This window comes from Stenella coeruleoalba (genome assembly GCF_951394435.1).
Source record: "Stenella coeruleoalba genome assembly, chromosome: 11".
NCBI classification, from domain to species: Eukaryota; Metazoa; Chordata; class Mammalia; order Artiodactyla; family Delphinidae; genus Stenella; species Stenella coeruleoalba.
Window position 1 is genome coordinate 77,563,448 of NC_137157.1, and position 25,606 is coordinate 77,589,053.

Genomic DNA, 25,606 nt, shown 5'->3' on the forward strand with positions numbered 1-25,606 from the left:
ACCTAAACGCAGCCAAAAATAAATAAATAAATATATTAAAAACAAGAAGGAATAATGATTAAAAACAGAATTAAAATTAAGTGAAAAAAAAGGCAAGGCCATCTTTTTGTTGTTATAATTGTTATCTTTGGATGCGATGTATATAGTCAAATGAGTTAAACTACATATATTTTCTCTAATATGAGAAAATCTGGCTGAAATTATTTACTATTAGTTTTGCTCAAACTTGTAAGAGTTTACAAATATTTGAGGTTCAAATTTTCTTTTTAGCCTTCTTTTTCTCTAACTAGTCAATAGCAATAAAACAGCTCTGGAAATCCCATATTTTACTCAGAAAAAGAATAAAAGTGGAAAATTGACTGGTTTCTTTTTTAACCATTCTGTCCCACCAATGCTGTCTTTTTTCTATTTAAAGTGATAAGAAATAAATTATTTTCCGTTTACTAACTAGCTACCCTGTTAGTGAAAACATTGTAATTCTTTAATAATTAGGTAAGGCTATTTCAAGCTCTGCTTTTTTCAGGTATGTTAAATTCTTTTTATTTCTCATCTTTTGTTGGACTTTCTGCTCCCCGTGAACTTGAATTATCTAAAAAAGAGGATTGTACAGTACATTTAGCAGCACTTTTCAGAAGCACCCTGGCAAGAGAGATCATGGTTTAGTGTATGTTTATGTTACGCACAATTGACTATATATATATATAGACATGTTTAGCTGTTGAGGTTTATGTGGCGCTTTGGTGAGTATAATTTAGGTTCAGATGTTTGAAGGTTTTCTTTAAATTACTTCTCTCTGGTTTAGAATGACAATGTTTATCCCAATTTTACACATCTTCTATTTTTGTGGGTCTTACATTAAGTTTCTGGATGCTTTTGGGAAGAGTAATATAAATAAGTTTAACTTTGCTTCTTAAAAGTCAAAGTTTCCACTGATTTCAGTTGTAAACCGTCTGGGCAATTGAATCCCAAATCTGGTATATTAAAGGATAGAAGACAGGAGTTCTGAAAATTCAGTTGCTGACAACAGTAACCAAATCCAGCTTGTACTAAGCTTTTCAAAATAAGGTAACTGCAGATGCTGAATCTATGATTTTTTAACACCTGTTCATGCTTTGAGCTTAATGTTCTTCGATGAGGCAGCATGACACAGGGAAACAGACATGAGGTTTAGAATTAGATTAGCTTGATTTTTAAAAAACTTTTTATTGTAAAATACCTAAGAGATTCACGGGAAGATACAAAGATAGTAAAGAGGTCCCTTTCACCCTTCACTCAGTTACCCCCAAAGATTACCCTGTACCTAACTATGGTACAATATTAAATGCAGGAAACTGACATTGGTACAATGTGTGTGTATAGTTCTAAGCCATTTTATCATGTCTGTAGATTCATATAAGCACCATTACAATCAAGCTACTGAATTACTCTGTCAACACAAAGAAGTCCATTATGCTGTCTCTTGTAGTTATACCTACCCTCTACCCTGTCATCACCTTAAACCCTGGCAACCACTAATCTGCTTTCCATCTCTGTAATTTTGCCATTTCAGGAACATTACACTAATGGAATCATATAGCATGTGGCCACTTAAGATTTTTTTCAACGTAATGTCTTTGAGATCCTTCCAAGTTGGTGTGTATATCAATAGTTTGTTTCTTTTTATTGCTATGTAGCGTTACTCGGTATGAATGTACCATATGGACTTACTAGAGTTTGTTTAACCATCACCTGTTGAGGACCTTTTTTCAATTTTAGACTGTTAGAAATAAAGTTGCTATGAACGTTCATGTGCAGGACACATGTGTCAACATAAACTTTCACTTCTCTGGCATAACTGCCCAAGAGTGCAATTGCTAACTTGTAAGGTAAGTGTATGTTTAGATTTTTAAGAAACTGCCAACCTGTTTTCCAGACTGACTGTACCACTTTATATTCCCTCCAGCAATCCTCGCCAGCATTTTCTATTGTCACTATTTTTTATTTTAGCTGTTTCAATAAATGTGAAGTGATATCAGTGTTATCTCATTCTGGTCTTATTTTCATTTTTCTAATGACTAGTGACATTGAACATCTTTTCATGTGTTTATTGGCCATCCATAAATATTCTACAGTGTAATATCATTTCATGTCCTTTGCCATTTTCTAATTCGATTGCTTGTTGTTTTTTAAAATTTTTTAACTGATGAATTTGGAGAGTTATTAATATAATATAGATACTAGTCCTTTGTCAAATGACTATCCTAATTTAAAAAAAAAGACTATTTATTATGGAAAATTCCAAACCAGTACAGAGTTAGATAAAAAAGAGTAAAGAACCCTCGTGTACACATTTTTCACCTTCAACCATTATCAGTACCTTCTATACCCTTAACTTATTTTGAAGCAAATCACATACCTTATATTATTTAGTGTATACACATGTCAATAGGACTCTAAAAGGACTCTTAAACACAACTATAATAGAACAGTCATATCTAAAAAGAACACTAATTCTTAATACCATCAAATAGCCAGTCATTACATTTCCCCTTTTTTTCATGTTTTTTCACTTGTTTGTTCTAGACAGAATACAAATAATGTCTATACATTGCAGTTGATTGATAGGCCTCTAACGTCCCTGTTAATCCATAAGTAGCTACTCTTTCACTTTTTCCTTTTCTTTCTTGTTTTTATTTTTTGCTTTTTTCGAAGATAAACACAGCCAACATTAGTTGAAGTAGTGAAAACAGATTTTATTCAGTAACTACTGATGGTAGGGGAAAGAGGTGAACTCCATTTCAATTTGTGCAAAGGTGATTGGGCATTTCAAAGGGAGAATGAGGTGTAGTGGGGAGGGGGAGAGAGTGGAGACTCAAGCAAAAAATTATGAAGGATTGGTAAGTGTAAATGTGATTAGGCTAGTTGTGTCTGCTAGCTGGTAATTACTGAAGTGAGGATTTTATCCTCCCACAGAGACTTTATCCATCTCACTTTTGCTGTGGCTTTTTGTTTCTGTTTCTGTTTTTTTTTTTTTTTTTTCATTTTGTCCTTTGATGCTTCCCACAGTCTGCATTTTGCTGAGTGCATCTCCATGATGTCGGTTAATGTTTTCTTCTATCTGCTGTATTTCCTGTAAATTGATAGCTAGATCTAGAGGTTTGATTGCATTCAGGCTTTCTATTTTTGGCAAGAATACTTTGTAGATGGTGTTGTATACTTCCAGGAGAAAGTAAATAATTCTGGTTGTTTTTCTTTTTGTAAAGTGAGTTGCCTTATGCCTAGATCCATTATTTCAGTAGGGATTGGAAAATAGTGCTATTCTAATTCTATCATTCTCTATTCATTCATTAGCTAGAATATCTACCAAGAGAAACATTCCTTCATGAAATATTTGGTTACCCTGGGGGTACAGTTTTTATAAGCAACACAGATGCTTGATTTTTGTGCTTTATTTGCTAGTTTTTCTGTTGATGTTCAAATGTCCATCTTTGGTCAGTGGAAGCTTTCTCCAGGTTGGTCCCTAAGTCCTTTTGATGCAGCCATGGTTGTCTTCCCTGATATTCCAGATATTCCATGATCATCTTATACATTTTCTACCCTAGACCTGGAAACCCATTTCTCCAAAAGCTTGTGGTTCATTTTGTGAGTGATGTATAGGACCAAAATTAGGGCTTTCACAGTGCCCATTGCTACTGAATAATGACTGTTTCTAGGACTTTTCAGTGGCAAGTTCTGTCAAAATTGATTATCTTTAAAATATGAAAGTAGGTAATGAGTTCATTCTGATACTTTCAATTCACATTTAGAACTGCAAGGCTTTTGACCTCACCGCATCCATGGTGCATCTCTATCTCCCTTCCTGCCACTGAAAATTGTGGCTCCCAACACCACCAGCATAATTACATATTCGTTTTACCCCACATTACTCACATGACAGTCTCAAAATAACAAAACCAATGCGACCAGGAACAATATGATGATTAAAAGTAGTTTGTGAGTTTTTAATAATTCTTTTTGTTTTTAAAGTATATGGTGTGAGGTATATACCGTACAATTACTGTTTTAAACTTACTTGATATAGTTCCTGTCTGTATAGTTATGGCTCATCTGTTGCATGCTGCTTTTGATTTTTAGGGTTTGTTATTTTCTTGGCTTTGATTTTGTTTTATAATCATATAAACACTGCTTCTAAATCTACAAAACAAGGTCACTCAGAGAGGTCTATCCCAGTCCTCTCTGCTCCGTTGGCTCCCTCTATCTGTAGGTAACTCTTTCTTCTTTTTTCCTTCTTTATCTTCACCTTTTCCTTCTCTTTTTCAGTTTAGTTTAGCTTTAATTTAAAGTAAATAATTCTCCCTCCTCCCATCTTAAATAAGCGGTAGCATATTATACTTTTTTCTCACTGAGTAATATATCCTAGAGACTACTCCATAGCAGTATATTAGGGTCATCACTATTATACTGTCATAGCTCCTTAAGAATTACCGAGGTAGCCCAAATGATTTCATTTTTGTCTGCTCTTTAGCCTTTGCTTTTCATATCTGCTTTTGAAGATTCTATCTTTACATATTTTTAACTTTCTTGTTTTGTTTTTTGTTTTTTTATGGTATGCGGGCCTCTCACTGTTGTGGCCTCTCCCGTTGCGGAGCACAGGCTCCGGACGCGCACGCTCAGTGGCCATGGCTCACGGGGCCAGCCGCTCCACGGCATGTGGGATCTTCCCGGACCGGGGCACGAACCCGTGTCCTCTGCATCAGCAGGCGGCCTCTCAACCACTGCGCCACCAGGGAAACCCAAGATTATCAAATTCTTTTTAATTTCTGGTGTAAGCTTGATTTGAATTTAGCTTTAAAATATCAACCTCTACTACAATCAACCAGGCAGCTTTATAGTCCAGTAAATTCAGTCGTTACAGTTCCATTGATTGCACATGTAGGGGACTCGGTACAGTTTTAATGGTTGTTAAACACTTGTTGCTTCCTGCTCTCCCTTCTTCTTTTTGTTATTTTAACAAAATGGTACTGTAAAGAATACCTTATATTGGCTTATCCAAGTAGAAAAGATTTGTCTGACAGCTAGAAAATATGGATGAGAAAATTCTAGTTCTCATGTTTCCAGAATTAACAAGCTCAACCAATTAGTAGATATCTTCCAGCAGAGAAACACTTGTTTTTGGTTAAACTCTCACTCATAAGAAACAGCAAGTCATGGATTAAGAGAGAGAGTGTGTGTGTCTATAGCAGGGAGAAAAAAACTAATTTTGCAGAATTTATGGTTTGGTTACTCCTTAGCATTTTATTCTACTTCACTCCACTAACCTGCTAGAGGATGGCATACAGGGTGACCTTCTCCTCCTGGTTTTCCCAGGACATTCCCAGCTTGGGCACTGGAAGTCCCATGTCCCAGCAAGCTCCTTAGTACTAGGAAGACTGGACTGGTTGGTCACACTTGATGTCAGTCCAGCCTCGTGTATGGAAATCTCTAGGCTCGGGAAACTTCAGACTAGACAATTTTCAGAGGACTTTTAGTTGGGCTTAAATTTAGTTTAGGACAGGAAAAATGCATTTGTTAAAATAGCTGTCTCAAATTGGGCCCTGATATCAGTGGGGTTTGTAAAGGGAGTGTTAAGACTTACATTATCAAGATTTTTAAATTTTCATTTTAATGAATTAAATGCCTTCTGTGCAAAACACTAGGCTGAATCTACAAAGGAAACTCAGCTGAGTTAGACAGAAAGAAGCACTATTCTTTAATTGAACATTAAGTGACTTTGCACATGGTTTGGTGATTGGAAACATAGCAACACTGTGGTAGTATGTCAGTGAGAAAATGAAATTGGCTGCAAAGGAAATGGGAACTAGATTAAACAAGTGGCTCTGGAAGTAATTAGGACAATGAAGCTGTCTAGTGGGTATTAAATAATAATGGATCAGGGCAGCTGTTGGTCTGTAGCGGAATTTATGTGAAGGGGAAAAAGCTGTGTGGGCACGAGGCATGTTGGGTGGTTGATGTTTGGGCCAGGGCACCTTTTGCTCTTTGGGGTGAATTAGGAGAAAGGCCCCCTTCCTCAGGGCAGATGCAGCCAGCACCGGGGCGCACGGTTGTTGATTGGCGCATGAGCTGGATTCCAGCCCTTTTCGTCCCCTCAATTCCACTCCTCAGTCAGCTCGCTCATGCAAGAGCAGCCTGCATTTGAGCATCTGACTTCAGTATCCAAGCTGAATTAAAGGAACCCCATGAACAAGAAGAATGCCAAAAGCCAAATGAAAGCTTGGTCTTCTAGGAAAATATTTTGTTTCTTTGCCTTCTCCTTCCAAGAAGGAGGGAGCTGATAGAACTTGAGAGAGATGAAACCCTTTTTCCATCCTTCAGTGAGGTGAGCCTCATTGAAATCCTTTCAACAACCTTGTAAGGTAGAAATTATAATGACCATTTTATGGCTGAGGTTCCCGAGACCAAGGGAGATTAACGGGCTTGCCTCGTCTCCCAGGTTCACCGTGTCCAGCATCCACTGTATATCAAGGGAGGCATAATTTGAGAGCTTAGGATGAGGGACCCATAGAGATTTCACCTGGCAAACAAGGCATCATATACAGAGATAATTAAAACTTAGAAAACTGTGATATTGTAACAGTATTTTCTAAATGTTTAGTTTGGAACATATAAGCAAAATATAAATAAATATAATTAAACATGTGAATATATATATGAATAATATTACAGGGACTGGAAGTTCTAGTTCCTTTGGCAACCTTTCTACTTAGGCTTTTTATAGTATGTTTAAAATGTAACCCTTAGGTCTAGAAGGAAATTAGAAGAAAGTTTTAAAAATTATGTAACCCAAAGAAATATGCATTTGAAAAAAATGTAGACAATTATTATGGATTCCTAACTTATGCAATAACAATAGACATTATATGCAAACATTAAAACTGACAATTTATATGACTAATGGTTGTTTCTATGTTATGTGTACTCTGTGCTAAGAACCGCTGTGATTCTTGTTTTTACTGTGAAATCTTAGTTATAGCTGCCTCCTCAGGAGCTTTCAGTGTGCATGAGCTTTGGAATTTAAAAACAAAACCAGATTGCCCAGAGTTGAAGTATTAAAAGTTTTGAATTTTTAGTAAATGTCATAACATACATTACCCTCAATGTAAAAAATGGAGTTCCAAGGAAAATAAAACTTGAATCCCCCAAAGTAGGATTCTTGTAGGAAAAGTGAATTTTAAAAATGTTTGCCAAAATCACACAGGAATGACTGACCCCCCACTTTCTGGTCCTTGCAGCTCCGACAGTCAGTCCTCCTTGCCTTAAATATAAAGGGCTTTAGGGGTTGGAGCCAGCGAAATGGGATGTCTCTGGATGTTTGTTTCTCTTCTCCTGTGTCACCACTGCTTATGTCCCTGTGAATGGTACTGGGTTTCCTTAGGCCACTTACTCTGCTGCAGGCCTTTGACCACAGCAAGGGCAATGCTGCAGGGAGGTTATTTATTTCAGGAGTAGCCATGGTCTGCAGGAAGCCCAGTCTGCCAAATGTCCTCCTTGGCCTCTACATGAACTCAATGAATGGAACCATGTGTGCTTGGGAGCTTCTGGATTTACTGTCTGTTGTTACGAGTTGCTACAGTGTGCGTGAGGATGCGGCGGCGGGGGGTGGGGGTGGTGAGTAGGCTGTGCAAGGCTTTAGATTGAAAGCTGGATTGGAGAAAGTGACTTTGTAAAGGTTTAAGTGAGACTTTCTCCTCTCCCTGCCCTAAATCTAAGCTGCCTGGATCTGTAGCACAGACCCCAGCCTAAGTTCCTCTCCCAGTTACAAGCATGAAAGTGGGATAGAGAGAGACCTAGCTGGGCCAACCTGGCCTCTGTTCTACATAGATGCAACAGTGGAGGAGAGACCAAGAAAGGATGCTGACCTGTAACACAAGATGGCCTCTCCCATTAGCAGTGGTGGCCCAGTCTATGTCCTGGGTACCTAGGGAGCAGGTCAGAGTTGGGACTGTGGGGAGAGGCGGTCCTGCTCCAGGTACTTAAAGAGCCCTAATGACAAGGGTGACACCAGGTGAGGAAGCTTAGGGGAAAGGTAGCTGCCTGGTTGAGATGGCTTTGCCCACATGTGGCTAAGCAAAAGGCAGGTGGAATCAACATCAATCATATTTAGGTATATTCTACTGCTGTTCAAGCCATCAGGGTTTTATAGTTTCAATTTAACTTTTCTGCATTCAGATTTCAGACACTTGACTGTGAAACACTGAGGAGTGCAGCAAGTACAGGTGTAGTGGCTCCTTTGCTGTGTTTGCAGGGAGCCCTCATTGCCCAGGGCAGGCTGTGCTTACTCCAGTCCCTGTGCAGCAATATGGGCACCCCTGCTCTTAGCCCCTTCTGGCTTCCCCTGCTCTCCCATCTTTTGTCCCTCTAGGCCCAGGTCGAGTCTCGCCTATTCCCTACATCCTCCCTTCCTTTTCCAGCCCATGTTGATTTCTTCCTTCTCTGAACTCCTTTAGTCCTTTATCAAGTGAACTGCTCCTTGGGGCTGTTAAGAAAGTACAGAAAGGTTGGTGTAGCGTTGAGACGTGGGCTAGGGAACCAGGTGCATAGGTTCAAGCCCCAGTTCTTCTAATTACTGGCTTTATGATTTCAGGAAAGTTCATTCACTTCTTTATGCCTCAGTTTCCCCATCTATAAAATGAGAATAGCTATAACACCTGCTTCATAGTTGTTATTTGTTGTTGGTGGTGGTGTGTGCGTGTTTAAAGAGTTAATGCATGTGCTTAGAACAATTTCTGGCCTATGTTATGCACCTAATAAATGTTAGCTGTTATGTAAATGTTAAATGTATGCATTTAATCCTTTCATATATTGCTTCTAATATTCAATATTTTGCTTGTTAAATTGAATATTGCTGGGGAGAGGGTTTAAGATAGCAGCATTGGAAGATCCTGGACTCACCTCCTCTCATGGACACAACAAATCTATAGCTACATGTGGAATAATTCCCTCTGAAAAGGACCAGAAAACTTGATGAACAGAGTCTCTACAATAAAGGGTGGAAGGACAGCATTGAGATGGGTAGGAGAAACAGAGATACAATCTTGTCAAAGAACAAGCCACACCCCAGCTGCAGCAATGCACAGTCTGAAGGAGCATAAAGGTATGGATCCTTTCCCTGAGGAGAGAAGGATCCAAGCTCCACATCAGGCGTCTCAACCCTGTAATTCTGCACAGGAGAGATGAGGTCCCAAAACACCTGGCTTTGAAAGCCAACGGGGAAGACACCCAGGAAAGCCATAGAGCTACAGGGGATGGAAACCTGCTTTTAAAGGGCTTACATGTAGACTCACTCTAACCAAAAACCAGTATGAAAACACTATATTAAAAAAATGCATGGGGCATTGGTGAAGGGGACCCACTTACTAGTCTTGAAGCATCTGCTGGAGAGGGATGCTCCCCAGGAACTGAGACAATGGTGGGGATCATTTTTATGACCTCAGGCTACCTTGCTAATTCTGGCACTGGCAGGTGGCATTTTGGAAATCTCCATCTAACCTGTTAGCACCAGTACACACGTCTTTCTGAGAGCCCCACATGCCCCTGCACCCTCAGCCGAGCCTCATAGCCTGCCAGGCCCTGCAACTGTTTTGGAGGCCAGCCCCACCCACCAGCATACCACAGCAGCAGCCATGGCCCCATCTCAACTAGAGGACACATAGCCTACATAGGGGACCTCCCTTGAATGGGAAGGTATAACGTTTATAAATGTATATGCACCCAACAGAAGGGCACCGTGATATATAAAGCTAATATTAACAGACTCAAGGGAGAAATTGAAAGCAATACAATAGTAGTAGGGGACTTTAACACTCCACTTATATTAATGGATAGATCATCCAGACAGAAAATCAATAAACATCAGATGAAATGATACATTAAACCACACTGACTTAATTAGGTATATAGAGAGAATATTCCATCCAAAAGCAGCAGAGTAGATTCTTATCAAGTGCATATGGAAGATTCTCTAAGAGAGATTACATGTTAGGTAACAAAACATGTCTAAATAAATTCAAGAAGATTGAGATCATATCAAGCATCTTCTCCAACCACAATGGTATGAAATTAGAAATCAATCACAAGAAAAAAACGGAAAAAAATACAAATGTAGAGATTAAACAACATGCTACTGAATAACCAACAGGTCATCAAGGAAATCAAAGGAGAAATAAGAAACCTAGAGACAAATGAAAACAGAAATTCAACATATCAAAATCTATGGGTTGTAGCAAAAGTGGTTCCGAGAGGACAGTTCATAGCAATACAGGCCTACCTCAAGAAACAAGAAAAATGCCAAGCAAACAGTCTAACTTTACACCTAAGAGAGCTAGAAAAAGAAGAACAAATGAAGCCCAAAATTAATATAAGAAATGAAATAATAAAGATCAGAGTGGAAATAAATGAAATAGTGACTTAAAAAAATAGAAAAGATCAACAAAACAAAGATTTTTTGAAAAGATAAACCAAATCAACAAGCCATTAGCTAGACTAACCAAGAAAAAGAGAGAGGGCTCAAATAAATAAAATCAGAAATGAAAGAGAAGTTACAACTGATATCACAGAAATGCAAAGGGTCATAAGAGACTGCTATAAACAATTATACACAAACAAATAGGGCAAAGTAGAAAAAAATGGATAAATTTCTAGAAACTACAGTCTTCTTAGACTGAATCATGAAGAAATAGAAAATCTGAATAGATCCATTACCTAACAAGGAGATTGAAACAGTAATCAAAAAGCTTCTAACAAACATAAGCCCAGGACCAGACAGCTTCACTGGAAAATTGTATAATACATTTAAAGAAAATTTAATACCTATTCTCAAATTCTTCCAAAAAATTGAAAAGGTGGAAAACCTTCCAAATGCATTTTACAGAGGCAGCATTATCCTGATTCCAAAAACAGACAATGACATCACAAAAAAAAGAAAATTACAGGCCAATATCCTTGATGAACATAGATGGAAAACTCCTCAACAAAATATTAACAAACCAAATCCAACACTATATTAAACGGATCATACACCATGATAAAGTGGGATTTATTCTAAGGAAGCAAGGATCGTTCAACACCTGCAAACCAGTCAACATTATACACTACATTAACAAAATGAAGGATAAAAATCATATGATTGTCTCATTAGTTGAAGAAAAAACATTTGGCAAAATTCAATATCCATTTATGATAAAATTTTTCAACAAAGTGGGTATAGAGGGAATGTTCTTCAACATAATAAAGACCGTATATGACAAATCCACAGCTAGCATCATACTCAACAGTGAAAAGCTGAGTGTTTCCTCTAAGGTCAGGAACAAAACAAGGATGTCCACTCTCGCTGCTTTATTCAGCATAGTATTGGAAGTCCTAGCCACAGCAGTTATATAAGGAAAAAGAAATAAAAGGCATCCAATCTGGAAAGGAAGAAGTAAATCTGTCACTATTTGCAGATGATATGGTACTATATATAGAAAATCCTAGACTACACCAAAAAAAACTGTTAGAACTAATAAATGAATTCAGTAAAGTTACAGGATTCAAAATCAATGTACAGAAATCTGTGGTCTTTTTATATACTAATAATGAAATATGAGAAAGAGAAATTAAGAAAACAATTCTATTTACAATTGCATCAAAAAGAATTAAATACTTAGGAATAAATTTAACCAAGGAGATACAAGACCTGTACACTGAAAACTGTAAAATACTGATGAAGGAAATTGAAGAAGATACAAAAAATGGAAAGATAGTTCATGTTCAGGGATTGGAAGAATTAATATTGTTAAAGTGTCTGTACTACCCAAAGCAATCTACAGATTTGGTGCAATCCCTGACAATATTTCAATGGCATATTTCACAGAACTAGAAAAACTAATTCTAAAATTTGTATGGAAACACAAAAGACCTCTGTCAGCCAAAATAATCTTGAGAAAGAAGAATGAAGCTGGAGGTGTCACACATCCTGATTTCAAGCTACACTACAAAGCTATTGTAATCAAAGCAGTATGGTACTGGCACAAATACAGACACATAGATCAATGGAACAGAACTGAGAGTCAAGGAATAAACCCACTCATCTATGGACAATTACTATACAACAGAGAGCAAAGAACATACAATGAAGAAAGGACAGTCTCTTCAATAAATGGTGTTGGGAAAACTGATGCAAAAGAATCAGATCAGACCATTATCTTACACCATGCACAGAAATTAAGTCAAAGTGGATTAAAGACTTGAATATAAGACCTAAAACCATAAAATTCCCAGAAGAAAATGTAGGCAGTAACTACATTGACTTTGATCTTAGCAATGTTTTTATGATTATGATATGTTTTATGATATAATTCCAAAAGCAAGATAAAAAATAAAATAAAAAACAAACAGGACTACATCAAATGAAAAGCTTTTGCACAGTAAAAGAAACTATCATAAAAACAAATAGGCAACCTACTGAATGGGAGAAGATATTTGCAAATTATATATCCCATAAGGAGTTAATACCCAAGATATATTAAGAACTCATAAAACACAACAAGAAAACAAACGACCCAATTAAAAATTAGACAGAGGATCTGAATTGACATTTTGCTCAAGAAGACTACAAATGACCAACAGGCACATGGAAAAATGTTCAACATCACTAATTATCAGGGAAATGTGTATCAAAACCACAATGGGATATCACCTCACACCTGTTAGAATGACATATCAAAAAGACAAGATATAACAAATGTAGAGGATGTGGAAAAAAGGGAACTGCTGTACACTACTGGTGGGTCTGTAAATTGGTGCAGCCCCTGTACAAAACAGTATGGAGATTCCTCAAAATAATTAAGTAGAACTATTAATACTATATGAACCACCCATTCCACTTCTGGATATTTATCTGAATATCACAAAAATATTAATTCAAAAAGATTTCGGCACCCCTCTGTTCACTGCAGCATTATTTACAATAGCCAAAATACGGAAACAGCCCAAGCATCCATGAAATACTCCTCAGTCATTAAAAAGAATGAAATCCTGCCATTTGGACCTTGAGGGTATTTTGCTAAGTGAAATCAATCAGACAGAGAAAGATAAGTAATGTATGATTTCACTCATATGTGGAATTTAAAAAAAAAACAAAAACGAACAAACAAAAAAACAAAAACTTATAGATACAGAGAACAGATGAATAGTTAGCAGAGGAGGAGGAGTTGGAGTGTGGGGGAAATGGGTGATGGGGGTCAACTGTATGGTGATGGATGATAACTAGACTTGTGGTGGCGATTACTCTGTAGTGTATACAGACGTTGAACTATAATGCAGTAACCTGAAACTTATATAACAAAAAAATTAAACATTGTTGTTGGAATAGCTTGTTGTTTTTCACAGAGATGTAGTTGTAGCGGCCTTTTTGTTAATTTCCTGAATTGATCAGGTATCTTCTGGTATCCTGAATTAACATCCTTTAAAACATGTTATTGATATGTTTGTACTTCTGAGAGTAGTATTTGAAATTTAATCATCTTCCTGGAAGGTGAAAACATATCCAGTTGGCAGTGATTGAAAGATAGAAGAGCATTGATGGTTAAGAGCACAGGGTGGTTTTATATTCTGACTCTTCTGGCTTACTACCTGTGGGACCTTGGGACAAGTCACTTGACCATTAATGCCTCGGTTTTCTCCTTGTAAGAGGAAGATACTAAGAGTGTACATCTTATAGGAATGTGCTAAGGATTATACACATAAGAACTGTGCCAGGGGTACAAAAAACTTTCACTACTATTATTGTTAACAGAATGTGTGTTTCTTCAGTTTACCAGGACAATCCAATACCAAATACTCTTTTTCACTAGCTTAGTTGTACTTGAATTTCTCAGCCCACTTATCCCAATAAAGGGGATAAAATCAGAAGGTGTGATGATAGTTTGTCTGTTTTTAATCTCTTTCTTAGTGCAAAAGTTTACTTGTGTATCTGCACAAATATGTATTGCAAGTAGCAGTGATTTCATTTCCATGGGTTTCTTAGAGACTCTGGTGTACAAGTTTGGACTGATAGGCATAAGGGAAAACCCATAGCAAGTGCTGTCTTTCAGCATCGTTGGAGATGAGACAGTTAAAAGGCATGCAGTCGGGCATCAGAAAAGTCAATTCTGGTTTGGATTCACTGCTCACCAGGTCTGGATCTGCAAGATGAGGCCAGTGCTGTCTGTCTGGCAACCTCATGTGGATCTTTGGAGGATTAAATGTTAGACTGGATCGAAAAGCCCTTTGACATAGAAAATGCCAGACAAATACGTAATATGCATCTTCTTGTGATACGTTCCTATTATGGCAAATTAAATATTCTGGTTAGTATAAAGATTTTATACATGCACTAAATTAATGACCAATTAACATAAAATTAAAGTATGTTACGAAGAAACTTAACACCCAAATCATACTGCTAAATAGACGTAACAGCACAAGCTTTTCTTATTTATCCTTATGAAAAGGTCTCTCCACCTACTTGGACTAGAACCTCACATCTGTTTCTAAATCTGATATCTCAGGAAATTCCAGAATAAGTTCTGTCCACCATGTTCCCCTTTGGACTTTTGGGCCCTTTGCTCTCTGTTATGGACCTCAGTGTGGACACGGTACCAGTGTCATACAGTGCCAATGCCCCACTTCTGGAAATCAGATTGGGTCATCTCTGCCTCAAGCCCTTCACTGACTGCTCACTACCGTCAGAACAAAGCCCAGACTCCACAGTGGGATGTGAAGCACCATGGTAACGTGGCCCCAGCCTGCCTCTCCAGCCTCCCCGCTCAGCCTTCTGCCACTGTTAAATCCTGCAGCTAGATGACCGTCTCTCACTTCCTCATCCTGCTTCCCAACTCTCAATCCTAGGCCTCCGTATATGTGTTTTTCACATTTTCTCCTCGCCCAATTCACCCCTCCTCTTCCTCAGGTGTCAGCTTCATTGTCCCTCTCTTGGGGCATCCTTATCTCCCTCTCCGTTTCTGCTTGCAGCTCCTCCCTGTGGGGCTGGCTGATCACATCACGGTGCAGTCACACCCTCCTAATCCTGTTCACCTTCTCCTTGTAGCCATCTCTTCTCATTTAGAATTTCTGAATCAACCCACTGTACATGGAGTTTGCATTTCGACCTGCAGCAATCACTACATACATTAACGTTTAAATGGATACCTCTTAAAAGACGCCTCAAGAATCGTGCACTGCCTCAGCCCATTCATTGGTATGAAAAGTTTTTATTATAGGTTTTATTGTAGATCGGTACTAACTGATAAAGATGAACTTTATCATTTTTAATTAAGTAGAAGTCACTGTGTTGTTACCAAGCAGAAATTCCATTTAATAAATAATCCGTGTTGAAAGTGTGCTGAATAAAGCAACTCCGTTTTACTTTTATGCTGCATCGAGTAGCGGGTGCTGTGGATTTGGGTTTGGGTCTCACCTCTGCCACTTGCCAGCTTCGAGATCCCGAGTGAGTACCTCCTTCAGCCTCATTAACAAGGTGGGGACAAGTATGGACTCACAGCGCTGGTATGAGAACTAAATGAGATTTAAAAGGTAAAGCACTTAGCACAGGGACTGACATATATTAAATGCATTAAGTATCCCCTATTATTAATGAATTGAAACTAGCCTGCTACTTTAATGACAAGGAAGAGTGATAATCACCAAAACTGAATTTTTGGTTTACATATAGAAAGAATAAGAATTGGTGCCTCCGACTAAATTCATTGCAGCAGGAATATAAATTAGCCCCTCTGACTAAATTAATGAAGCCTGAACTCATTGACCTTTGACACTAAAGGAACGTGACCTTTTGCAAGTCAAATAACACTTTGGGGCTCTTTTTCTTTTCACCTGTAAAACTACCTGAGCTGTTTCGATCCCTTCCATTTCTAACTCTGATTTTCAGAATGGTTAAAAGAACTGAAATCATATCCCCCTTTGCCTTCTCTGTCTTTATTTCCACTATTCTATGTGTGATAATCTAAATATTTCTTTGCAAGTAACCTGCTGAGCTGAGTTTAAATTTTCAAGAAGAAATGTTACCAGAGCCACAGAATGGGGTACTGAAAGTCACTTTGGGTTTCTGAGTAGATTGAACTTAGAAATTCATTTTATCTTAAAACAGCTCCTTCCCTTTGGAATCTGCATTTGAATATCAAAGAAGACATCAAAAGTAGTTCTGCTCCTCTATAGAATGCCACTGGTTATTGCAATTTAGGTGAGGCACTTTATGGGTTCAAGGAGAGTGCAATCAAAGAGAGAAACCGAAGACACTTAAATTTCTTTTGTTGTTTTTGTTAATCTTTTCATCTTTTCTAATGTGAGCTATGTCTTTGCTACTTTGGTCAACTGAGAGACCTTTTCTCTCTCTGTTTCAAAGAGAAGCAGGATTTCTAAACTCCTACTCTAAAAAGCCCTGAATTCAAATTATTTTTCTTTCTTTCTTTTTTTGGTCATAGTATGTGACTCTTTGTTAATTTTCTTTACTACCTTGAAAGAGCAGGAGAAATTAAATCAGTATGACAGGTGTTCTAGAAGGAATTTTGTATATAGCTTTCTATAATTTATTAGTATATTGATTTTTTAAAAATTATTTATTTTGGCTGCGACAGGTCTTAGTTGCAGCATGTGGAATCTTTGTTGCGGCATGTTGACTCTTAGTTGCGGCATGCATGTGGAATATAGTTCCCCAACCAGGGATTGAACCCTGGGTCCCCTGCATTGGGAGCACGGAGTCTTACCCACTGGACCACCAGGGAAGTCCCAGTTTATTAGTGTATTACTAAATAGTAATAACTTGTAGCTGAGATATTTGCCACTGGAGCTGTTATTAAGGCAAAAATTATCAGGTTTCTGAGAAGGGCTGGATAGTCTAATATAGTATTCTCATTTAATCCACCAGGAATCCTTCAGCTCACTGTCCAAACCCCAAGCAGTGAGTTCATATTTTGTACCCAGTCTAGCACTGGAGGGTAAGGAAAACACAGATAAAGAAAAGAGGGTGAGTGGGGGCAGATAAATCTTTTTAAAATTCTGTTAGGGTCCCTAAACATTTATTGATCATCTTGCTGTATGTATCAATTAGCTATTAACACAATAATTCTGTGTTAAAGTTCAGTGACTTAAAATAATTAGCATTCATTTAACCCTCAAGATTATGGGGTTGGAGGCTTCCCTGGTGGTGCAGTGGTTGAGAATCCTCCTGCCAATGCAGGGGACACAGGTTCTAGCCCTGGTCTGGGAAGATCCCACATGTGGCAGAGAAACTAAGCCCGTGCGCCACAGCTACTGAGCCTGTACTCTAGAGCCCGCGAGCCACAACTACTGAAGCCTGAGTGCCTAGAGCCCGTGCTCTGCAACAAGAGAAGCCACCCCATGAGAAGCCCGCGCACCGCAATGAAGAGTAGCCCCTGCTCGCAGCAACTAGAGAAAAGCCCGCGCGCAGCAACAAAGACCCAACGCAGCCAAAAATAAAAATAAATAAATTAAAAAAAAAAGAAAAAAGATTATGGGGTTGGTGACTTTGTTACCGAATTCAGATCTCGGATACGAGAGACAAGCGCTGGTAGAGACAGAAAAGTTCCTTTTATCAGAAAGCTGGTTATCTGGGGGAAAGGCGGACTTGTGTCCCAAAACCGTCTCTGAATGTTCTGCGTGACTCTGAAAGTTTTTAAAGGGAAAAAGGGGAAGTAATCTCAGTTAATCATTGAAATAGGGGGTCAGAGTCATTGCCATCCCCCACTGTGCACAGGCCTGTGGGCCCCCTGTGATCTTTTTTTAAATGCTTATCTTGTTCACACAGTTTGTTTATGAGATTACTGAAGGGGAAAGCTAGGGAAGAGATCTGGTCATCTGTTCGTTACTTATTCTTCATTTCTATTTCTTTGATCTAAGGAAAGAACCAACAGGTTAGGAAAAGTGTTGTGTGATCAAAAGATTTGAAAGGTTTGGGCCAGAAGTTAGTTAAAATATAGCTTTGCTAAAGTGACAAGACAAAAGGGACCTCCTGCAGAGAGTTCTTTCCTGAAAAAAGCTGCTTACAACTTCGGGTGGCAGGTTGTCCTGGTCTCACCTAAGACCTCTCAATGGCATTTGAGGACCGAGTATCTATGGAGGGTAACCTCAGTGAGAAGTCCCAGTTAGCTCTGAGTATTTGAACATGATCAACTGAGGAGGTGGGTGTTAGTAGTTAGAAAATTTGGGGTCAGAAAACTTGGGGTGTGAGGTGCACAGGTTAGGAAATTCATTTTGGATAATCTTGATCTTACTTTATTTGCCTAAAATCAGAAATCGTTAAAAATGCAGAATTTGGTAATGCCGATACCCCAAGCTAATGTTAAAATATTTTTTTCATGTGCATCAGCAAATTTCTAGGGTCTGCTTAAAAGTGAGGGATCAACTAGTATTTGCTTCACCCTAATTGCTGGGCATTCCTTTTTTTAAATGTCAGTAGGTTTTTCTATGTTTTTCTTTATTTGTCATCTTTGATGTCATCAGTTGGTGAGAACATCCAAGGATCATAATATTTTGAACCTGAGAGGGACCCTGAAACCACTGAGTCTAACTGTCATTGATATAGCAAGGAAATGAAGCTCCTGTAGATTTCTACCAAGTTATGCAACAAATTAGTTTGAAGCACAAGAATAGAACCCTGGACCCTTGCTTCCTATTCTAGTGCTTTCCTCAGTGGTTTGGTTTTGTTGTTGGCATGTTCTCTGTCTTTGCAGGGAAAACAATGGAGAATTTGACTGAAGTTGAAAATTAGCAGTGGTGGCATTTGCATATCCTTGTGTTTCTAAGTCATGCTCAGCTATATTAACTTGTGATTGAAATGAGTAGCTGAGATAATCTGATAATATGGTTAAGTATTACTTCTAGTTTTTCAGTGTCCTCCTCTATTAAAAAGGAATTACAGGCTTCCCTGGTGGCTCAGTGGTTGAGAGTCCACCTGCCGATGCAGGGGACGCGGGTTAGTGCCCCGGTCCGGGAAGATCCCACATGCCGCGGAGCAGCTGGGCCCGTGAGCCATGGCCGCTGAGCCTGTGCGTCCAGAGCCTGTGCTCCGCAACGGGAAGGGCCACAACAGTGAGAGGCCTGCGTACGGCAAAAAAAAAAAAAAAAAGGAATTATAATGTTTTTCCTCAAGGAATTGTTGAAATTACAAAGAAATTAGTACATCACTTACGTTTGTATCTGATACATATTATTTGCTATTTTTATTATTATTATTATTTGTTGTTTCTAATTCACAGACATCATGGACTAAGGGGGAAAAAATTCTACTGTCCAATTTCATTGTAGGAGGGGGAGGAGGAGAAGATGCAGAAAATTCACCTCTTAGACTGCTCCGTGTATGAGCTAGTAACCTCAGCCTCTGACCTCGTGCTTACCAAAAAAGGGGGGCCATGTCATTTTGGTTTATTTTCTCATTTAAATTTGGTCAATAACTGGAAATTGAAATCTTGAAAGGAGGTCATTTTTTTCAGCCACTGCTCCCTGTGTCGTTCTAGGCTTTCATTGCTTTGGGATGCTACATTTAAAGAGTAACTTATCTGACACCTTTAACTGAACTTTTTGAGGAAATAGAACTTCTCAAGGAGGAAGAATTTGCAAACAAAGCGACACTTTATAAATGTCTCTGAAATAACCATCACAGTGAGCTTTCAGTGAAACAAAATATGAATTACCTAAGTTTAACATCTGAAACCCTGTGGTTTGTTTTATATAAGGGAAACCACTTCTAATTTTTCCAGTGTGTTAAAATAAACAAGCAACAGAGGGAACCTGAGAAATGAAGTTTCTAAAAGCAGACCAACCCAAGAAGGACTTTTTCATTCAGAAATGTTGCAACCCTTTTCCTTCCCACACTGCCATTCCCTTTCCCTTCCTGCTGCCACTTATCCACATCCTATAAAGGAATAGCAGAAATGTCCAGGGTTGGTCTTTGTTGAGTTGGCCTGAAAATGATGGTGATAGAGGGGGAGCTGAGAAAATGCATGTAGCAGTGCTTTAACTTTTTGGAATCACAGACCTAGCTGACACTGGAGATCAAAGTCAAGGACTTTGCCTCAAAGAAATGCACAGATGCAGACATACACAAAATCTCCTGTGCAGTTTCAGGAAGCGGTAAACTCCCTCAAGCCCATTTCAGGACAGAAAAGATGCACCTGCCTCCTGAGAGCTGATAGTATTCCTGGCCTTACTCCTTGCCAAGCTCTCTTTTGAGAGCTGAGAGAAGAAAGAATTTAAATGTAATGCTTGGTGGTGGATCCAGTCCAGAGCTTGCTAAGAGGTGGCTCTGTGTACTGTTTTTTGGAAGAAGAAAAGGGAAGCTAGAAGGAAGGGACTTGCCCCTTAGTGACACTGTCTCCTCCTTACGGTGCCACTTGGATGCACTTAGCTGTAACAAAACAGGAACCACATGTATTTTGTAAGCAGTCAAGTTAGACATTTCTTTGTGAGCTGCTAACCCACTCAGGTCTTCAAAAGGATCTCTCTCCTTATAGAACATCCTTGCTGTGTGAAGATACCACATTCAAATGCAGATTTTAAGAGTTTCTGGGGGAGGAGTCCTTTGAGGAAAAATTAGACTAAAAAAAGTAAAAGAAAAAAATGAAAAAAGGCAGGGGAAACAAGGATGAGGTGGGAAATGTTTGCTGGATTATGTGGTTCAGTTTGACTTTTTTCCCTACACTTTGTACAGAAATTTGCCTGTAGGTGAAAAGGACTTTAGGGTTTCCTGAAGTTTGTTGACAATCTCCTCTTGCTTCCCTTTCATCGTCTTTATTAAAACCAGCCAATCACATGTCTTCTATGTGGATGAGTACAAGTGGGTGAACTGTGGGAGATGCAGGGTCCACACAAGTTGCTGCCCCTCTAGAAGTGATATTCTTGTAACCTAGTCTGGTTCCAAAGGTCATAGGCAGATGAGGAAATTATCCACTGCATACGGGTGAGCTCTGTTTGACCACCAATGCTTAATAACTTTGTTACCTTGGATAAATTACTTAAGCTCATAAAATCTTAGCATCCTTTTTTTTTAGGGGTAAGACATTTGTGAGCTAGTTTCTGGGTGGAAGACATCCCTCTCAAATTACATTCAGTAGGCAAATTAAATCTTATTTTGTTTAAGATCATCCCTGTGACTAGTGTAATCATATAGTTGCCAGAATACCTGGGTTATTTGGGATTAGATGGGATAGTAATATTTATAACTAACTAGTTTACAGTTAGGTTGTGTTCCATATATTATCGCATTTATTCTTCACAACTTTCCTGTGAAGTAGATACTATTATTTTCCACTCTTTTATAAGTGAGAAAGATGGGCAGAGATGTTAGAAAACTTGCCCAAGATCATGCAGACAGTAGGCAGCAGAGCTGGGGGATTGAAACCCACGTGGTCTGGTTCCAGAAGCCATGCTCTTAGCTATGATCCTTTCCAGCCTTCTTTTGAAAGGAAAACATTATTTGTGGTAGACTCTGACACTTATTTAAGATGTTTTTTTCTTTCCTGTTTCAGGTATCTGACAGCAAGCCGCAATAGAAATTTCTTGCTTACCATGAGGCCATTCTTAAAAAGGGCCATTTTGGTCATAAGTTATGTAAGTACATATATGCTTTTGAAATATCTGATAAGAAATATTTCACTTTAATTTGACTCAGAGACATGATCGAGATTGTTTGAGTCAGCAGTAGCGTCTAACAATATGATCTTAAGATCAAAGAATTTACACGCTATAAATGTTACAAAGCCTTGGGATGTATGTATGGAAGCATTCTAGGGATATGTGAACTCAATGACACCAGCAGTATTAACTATAATACTTTTCGTGCCGTTTTCAAGGTGCTGATGCTGTGTTGTCTCTGCAACACAAACCTGGCTGTATCGGTTATCTAGTGCTGCACTTATATAAAAAGCATTCATGAAGTAAGCCAGTGACATTCATGGGAAAAAGTCCAGGCTTAACTACCTCCCAAAATTAATCTTTACCTTTTATTGAAGCAAAGATTTCTCTCTGACTTTATCAGAAACAACATAATTGGTCCTATTGAAATGAGAATGACATCTAGAAGGTCTGTGTGGGTGCATTCTTCTATAAACAGAACTTATCGCCACAGAAGTGTCTCTGGCCTCTGGTTTCCTTATGCATCTTTGCAACAGGATAGCACCATTCAGTGATAAAATTCCACTGAGTAGACACAAAAGATGTTTCTTGGGGTTGTTGAAATAACTCTTGCATGAGTGGTCTGCTCCAGAGCATTTGAGAGTTGGAGCACTTCCAAATGTATTTATTCAGGACACAGAAGTATCATCTATTATAGTTTAAGTTAACTTTCATGGGGCTCTGTGAGAGGGATGGTTAATAACCTGGGCATTGGAGACCAATGACATGGGTGCAACTCCTGGATCTTGTAATTTACTAGCTGTGGGATTCTGGGCAAATTGGGAGGCCTCAGGTGGATGGAAAGCCTTTAGTGGATAACAATGGATAACAGCTAATAAGTGCTTGAAACTGATGACTGTTATTAAGATTTGCTTGCCTTTCCATCCTCACCTTCATTGTTTACTCTTCCCTCTACCCAATTACTTTCCTACTCATCTTCAATGTTAGGATTTTACAGAAATGCTCACTAGGAAAAGTGTTTGTAGATCAAAATATTTGTAAAGCATCTGAAAGTATCCTCCAGAAAGGTGGGGCTTACTCCCGACAATCAATGATTTTCTTACCAAATCTTCTTTTCTCTGAAGGTTATTGTTGTTCTGTACTTCCGTCTGTGGATAATGGGAGGATCTATGCCCCTCTTTTCAGAGCAGGATAATCCAGCTTCATTTTCACCTTACATTCTTACAAGGTCAGTAGAAATACATTTTTTTAAGTTTACTTGGTATTTATCAGGTAGTTTTAAATAATCTTAAACGATATGTTGTCTTTGCATTTTAAGGAAAGAAAGGTGGTGTTCTATTCAGGGCATGTGGAGAAAAGAAACTACTGTTTAGATGTTTGGAATTCTTTTCAACAAATGGTGCTGTTTTGTCAATATTATTGGTATTGTTCTCATATTGGTATATATTTGTTTGCTCAACAAGCATTTTGTTAGCACTTATCAATAATAAATATCTATTGAGGGACTTCCCTGGCGGCACAGTGGTTAAGAATTGCCTGCCAATGCAGGGGACACGGGTTTGAGCCCTGATCCGGGAAGATCCCACATGCCGCAGAGCAGCTAAGCCCGTGCGCCACAACTACTGAGGCTGCACTCTAGAGCCCGTGAGCCACAACTACTGAGCCCTCGTGCCACAATTGCTGAAGCCCGTGTCCCTAGAGCCCATGCTCTGCAACAAGAAGCCCACGCACTGTAACGAAGAGTATCCCCCGCTCGCCGCAACTAGAGAAAGCCCATGCGCAGCAACGAAGACCCAATGCAGCCAAAAAAAAAAAAAAGCTTTTGAGTGGCTCATGTGGCAAATGTTACAGGACAATGCACTGAGAGGTGTGTAGAGGTTGATTGGACATTATAACTACTTGTAAGGTTAAAATCAGCAGGGAAGTTGAAAGTGGCGAACAGAAATGAACAACAATTTTTGCTAAGATACAGTCAATTATATCTTACCATTTGTCCTTAAGAGATTTAGGATAGTGGATCAAGAAGTGACGTTGACCAATGAATCTTGTTCATTGAGAGGGTTTTAATTCCTTACCCAATCTGCTGTGATGTACTCCTGACACTTTCAGATATAATTATATTTGACAGTTTTCATAACGTTTCTTCAGGATATATTATTATATAATGTTGATACATTAAGGTGTACTGTTCTTAAATTTTCATAGTTTTATGTTCTTTTTAATGTCTAATATCATTTTTGTAATAGTGACCTTCCCTTTTCTGTGTTTGCAAAGACATAATAAATCTGAAACCTTGACCAACAGCACATTTATATTTCAGCTTACTTGTATCTCTTAGGGATGGGAGATTGTTGGATTTTGTTTATATAAAGCCAGGCTTGCTTTATTTCATTCATTTACTTTATATGTTTTAATTGATAAATTTCTACTCTTTTTTCATTGTATGTTCTTCTTTTTTGTTCTCAGTGTTTTCTGCCTTTCTAAAGACTATTTTCCATTCAAAAAGGATACTTCCAATTTGTTTGACCCATTTTTCTAATAAATGTTATGTCACAGTTGTTTGCATTACTTGCAACATCTATTTGTGTTAAAAAGTCTTGAATATGCTTCAGAAACCATATGGTGTACAGCCTTCAGTGTTGGCTTATCCCTTTGTGATAGTCTAGAGACTTATAAATTGTTGTTTATGTCTTATATTTTTCAAAACATTGTTTAATTAGTCCATTCATTAAGCTTGATGTCTGTAGCTAGCTTTTTGTTAATATTGCAATCTACTTGTCCTTTTAGGTTTCTCTCACTGGCTTTCAACATCTCCAGGGCTCCTTGTCTGGATATTTTTAGCTCATTGAGAAATTGTTTCAGGTTCTGCAGCTCCTTCAATAGCTATTTTCTGCCTTTAAGCGAAAAAAACAGCTTTGCCAAATCCTGGTCTTGCTTTTGGCTCCATTTCCCTTGGCCCTCGGTTGGTCTCCCTCCAAGCTTTCTTGTCTGCTGAATTTGAGCATTCATTCTTGTCTTTATAGTTAGATGCAGCCCATTCCCCAAGCGTACCAGTCTCCAAACGCCAAGCTGCGCAAAGCAACAGATGGATGAGAACAAGAACGTATTGCTCTCAACTCACCAACCAGTCATTTCATTCTTATCTCTGTCATCAGCAAACACGTGCCTACCCCACTGTCCTTGGTGTCAGGACAAGGTGCCTTTGGTCTCTGGCTCACTGCCCTTCTGTCTATACCATCTTAGCTGCCAGGGGGGTCAGGTTGCATTTTTATTCCTGCTGGTGGTCAAAAAAAATTCTTTGGTGGAACCTCTGGCAGAATTAGGATCTTGGGCAGGTCATTCACCATGTTCTACCTTTCACTTCCAAGGTTTTTACGTATTTTTTCTGAGGGGTCTGATACACATTTCATCCAGGACTTTCTGTCTGTGAATCCATCTGAATGACTATTCTCAGGCAATTCAATCAATATAAAGTGATAGAACAGAATATCCTAACATCTTTATATTCTCCCACTTGTAAAAAAAAAAAAAAAAAACACGTATCTTTCTGTTTTTGTGTTTCATCCTTAAAATACATAGACACCCTGGGACATTTCAGTGACAGTTGCTGTAAATGGCCTTTCACATTCCTCTAAGATAGCTGCATTATAATTGACTCTTTTAAGCATCCAGAACATTGTCTTTAATTCCTTTCCTGAGTAAAGTTTCTAGTCTTCTTGCATAATTGTTTGACCTCTGGTATAATGATGATTCTTAAACTGGATTACCTTAGTCTGTTTCCAATTCTGTTGGCTTTTTTTTTTTTCTTCTCATCAGCTGTACAGTTTAGCTATGATTTGGCTGGCTCTGTGAATCTGTCTTTACCAGTCAAAGGTTTGTCAGTCAGCTATGTCAATTGATCTCGTTATTGCTTCACATCTTTTACTGGATTTATAAACTGAAC

At 38.5% G+C, this 25,606-nt stretch overlaps 1 protein-coding gene across 6 annotated transcripts in view; it reads left to right on the forward strand.

Annotated features, from left to right (window-relative positions):
• Nucleotides 1-25,606, forward strand: part of TMTC1 (transmembrane O-mannosyltransferase targeting cadherins 1) — a 263,316-nt gene that overhangs the window by 100,002 nt on the left and 137,708 nt on the right. For all 6 annotated transcript variants that reach the window (XR_013830478.1, XM_079936645.1, XM_079936646.1 and 3 more), the window contains 2 exons: nt 21,558-21,639; nt 22,788-22,891. Coding sequence is in view for 5 of the 6 variants with exons in the window: in XM_079936645.1 (XP_079792771.1) it covers nt 21,558-21,639; nt 22,788-22,891 (186 nt within the window). In the remaining variant the exon portion in view is untranslated. The remainder of the gene's footprint in view (nt 1-21,557; nt 21,640-22,787; nt 22,892-25,606) is intronic.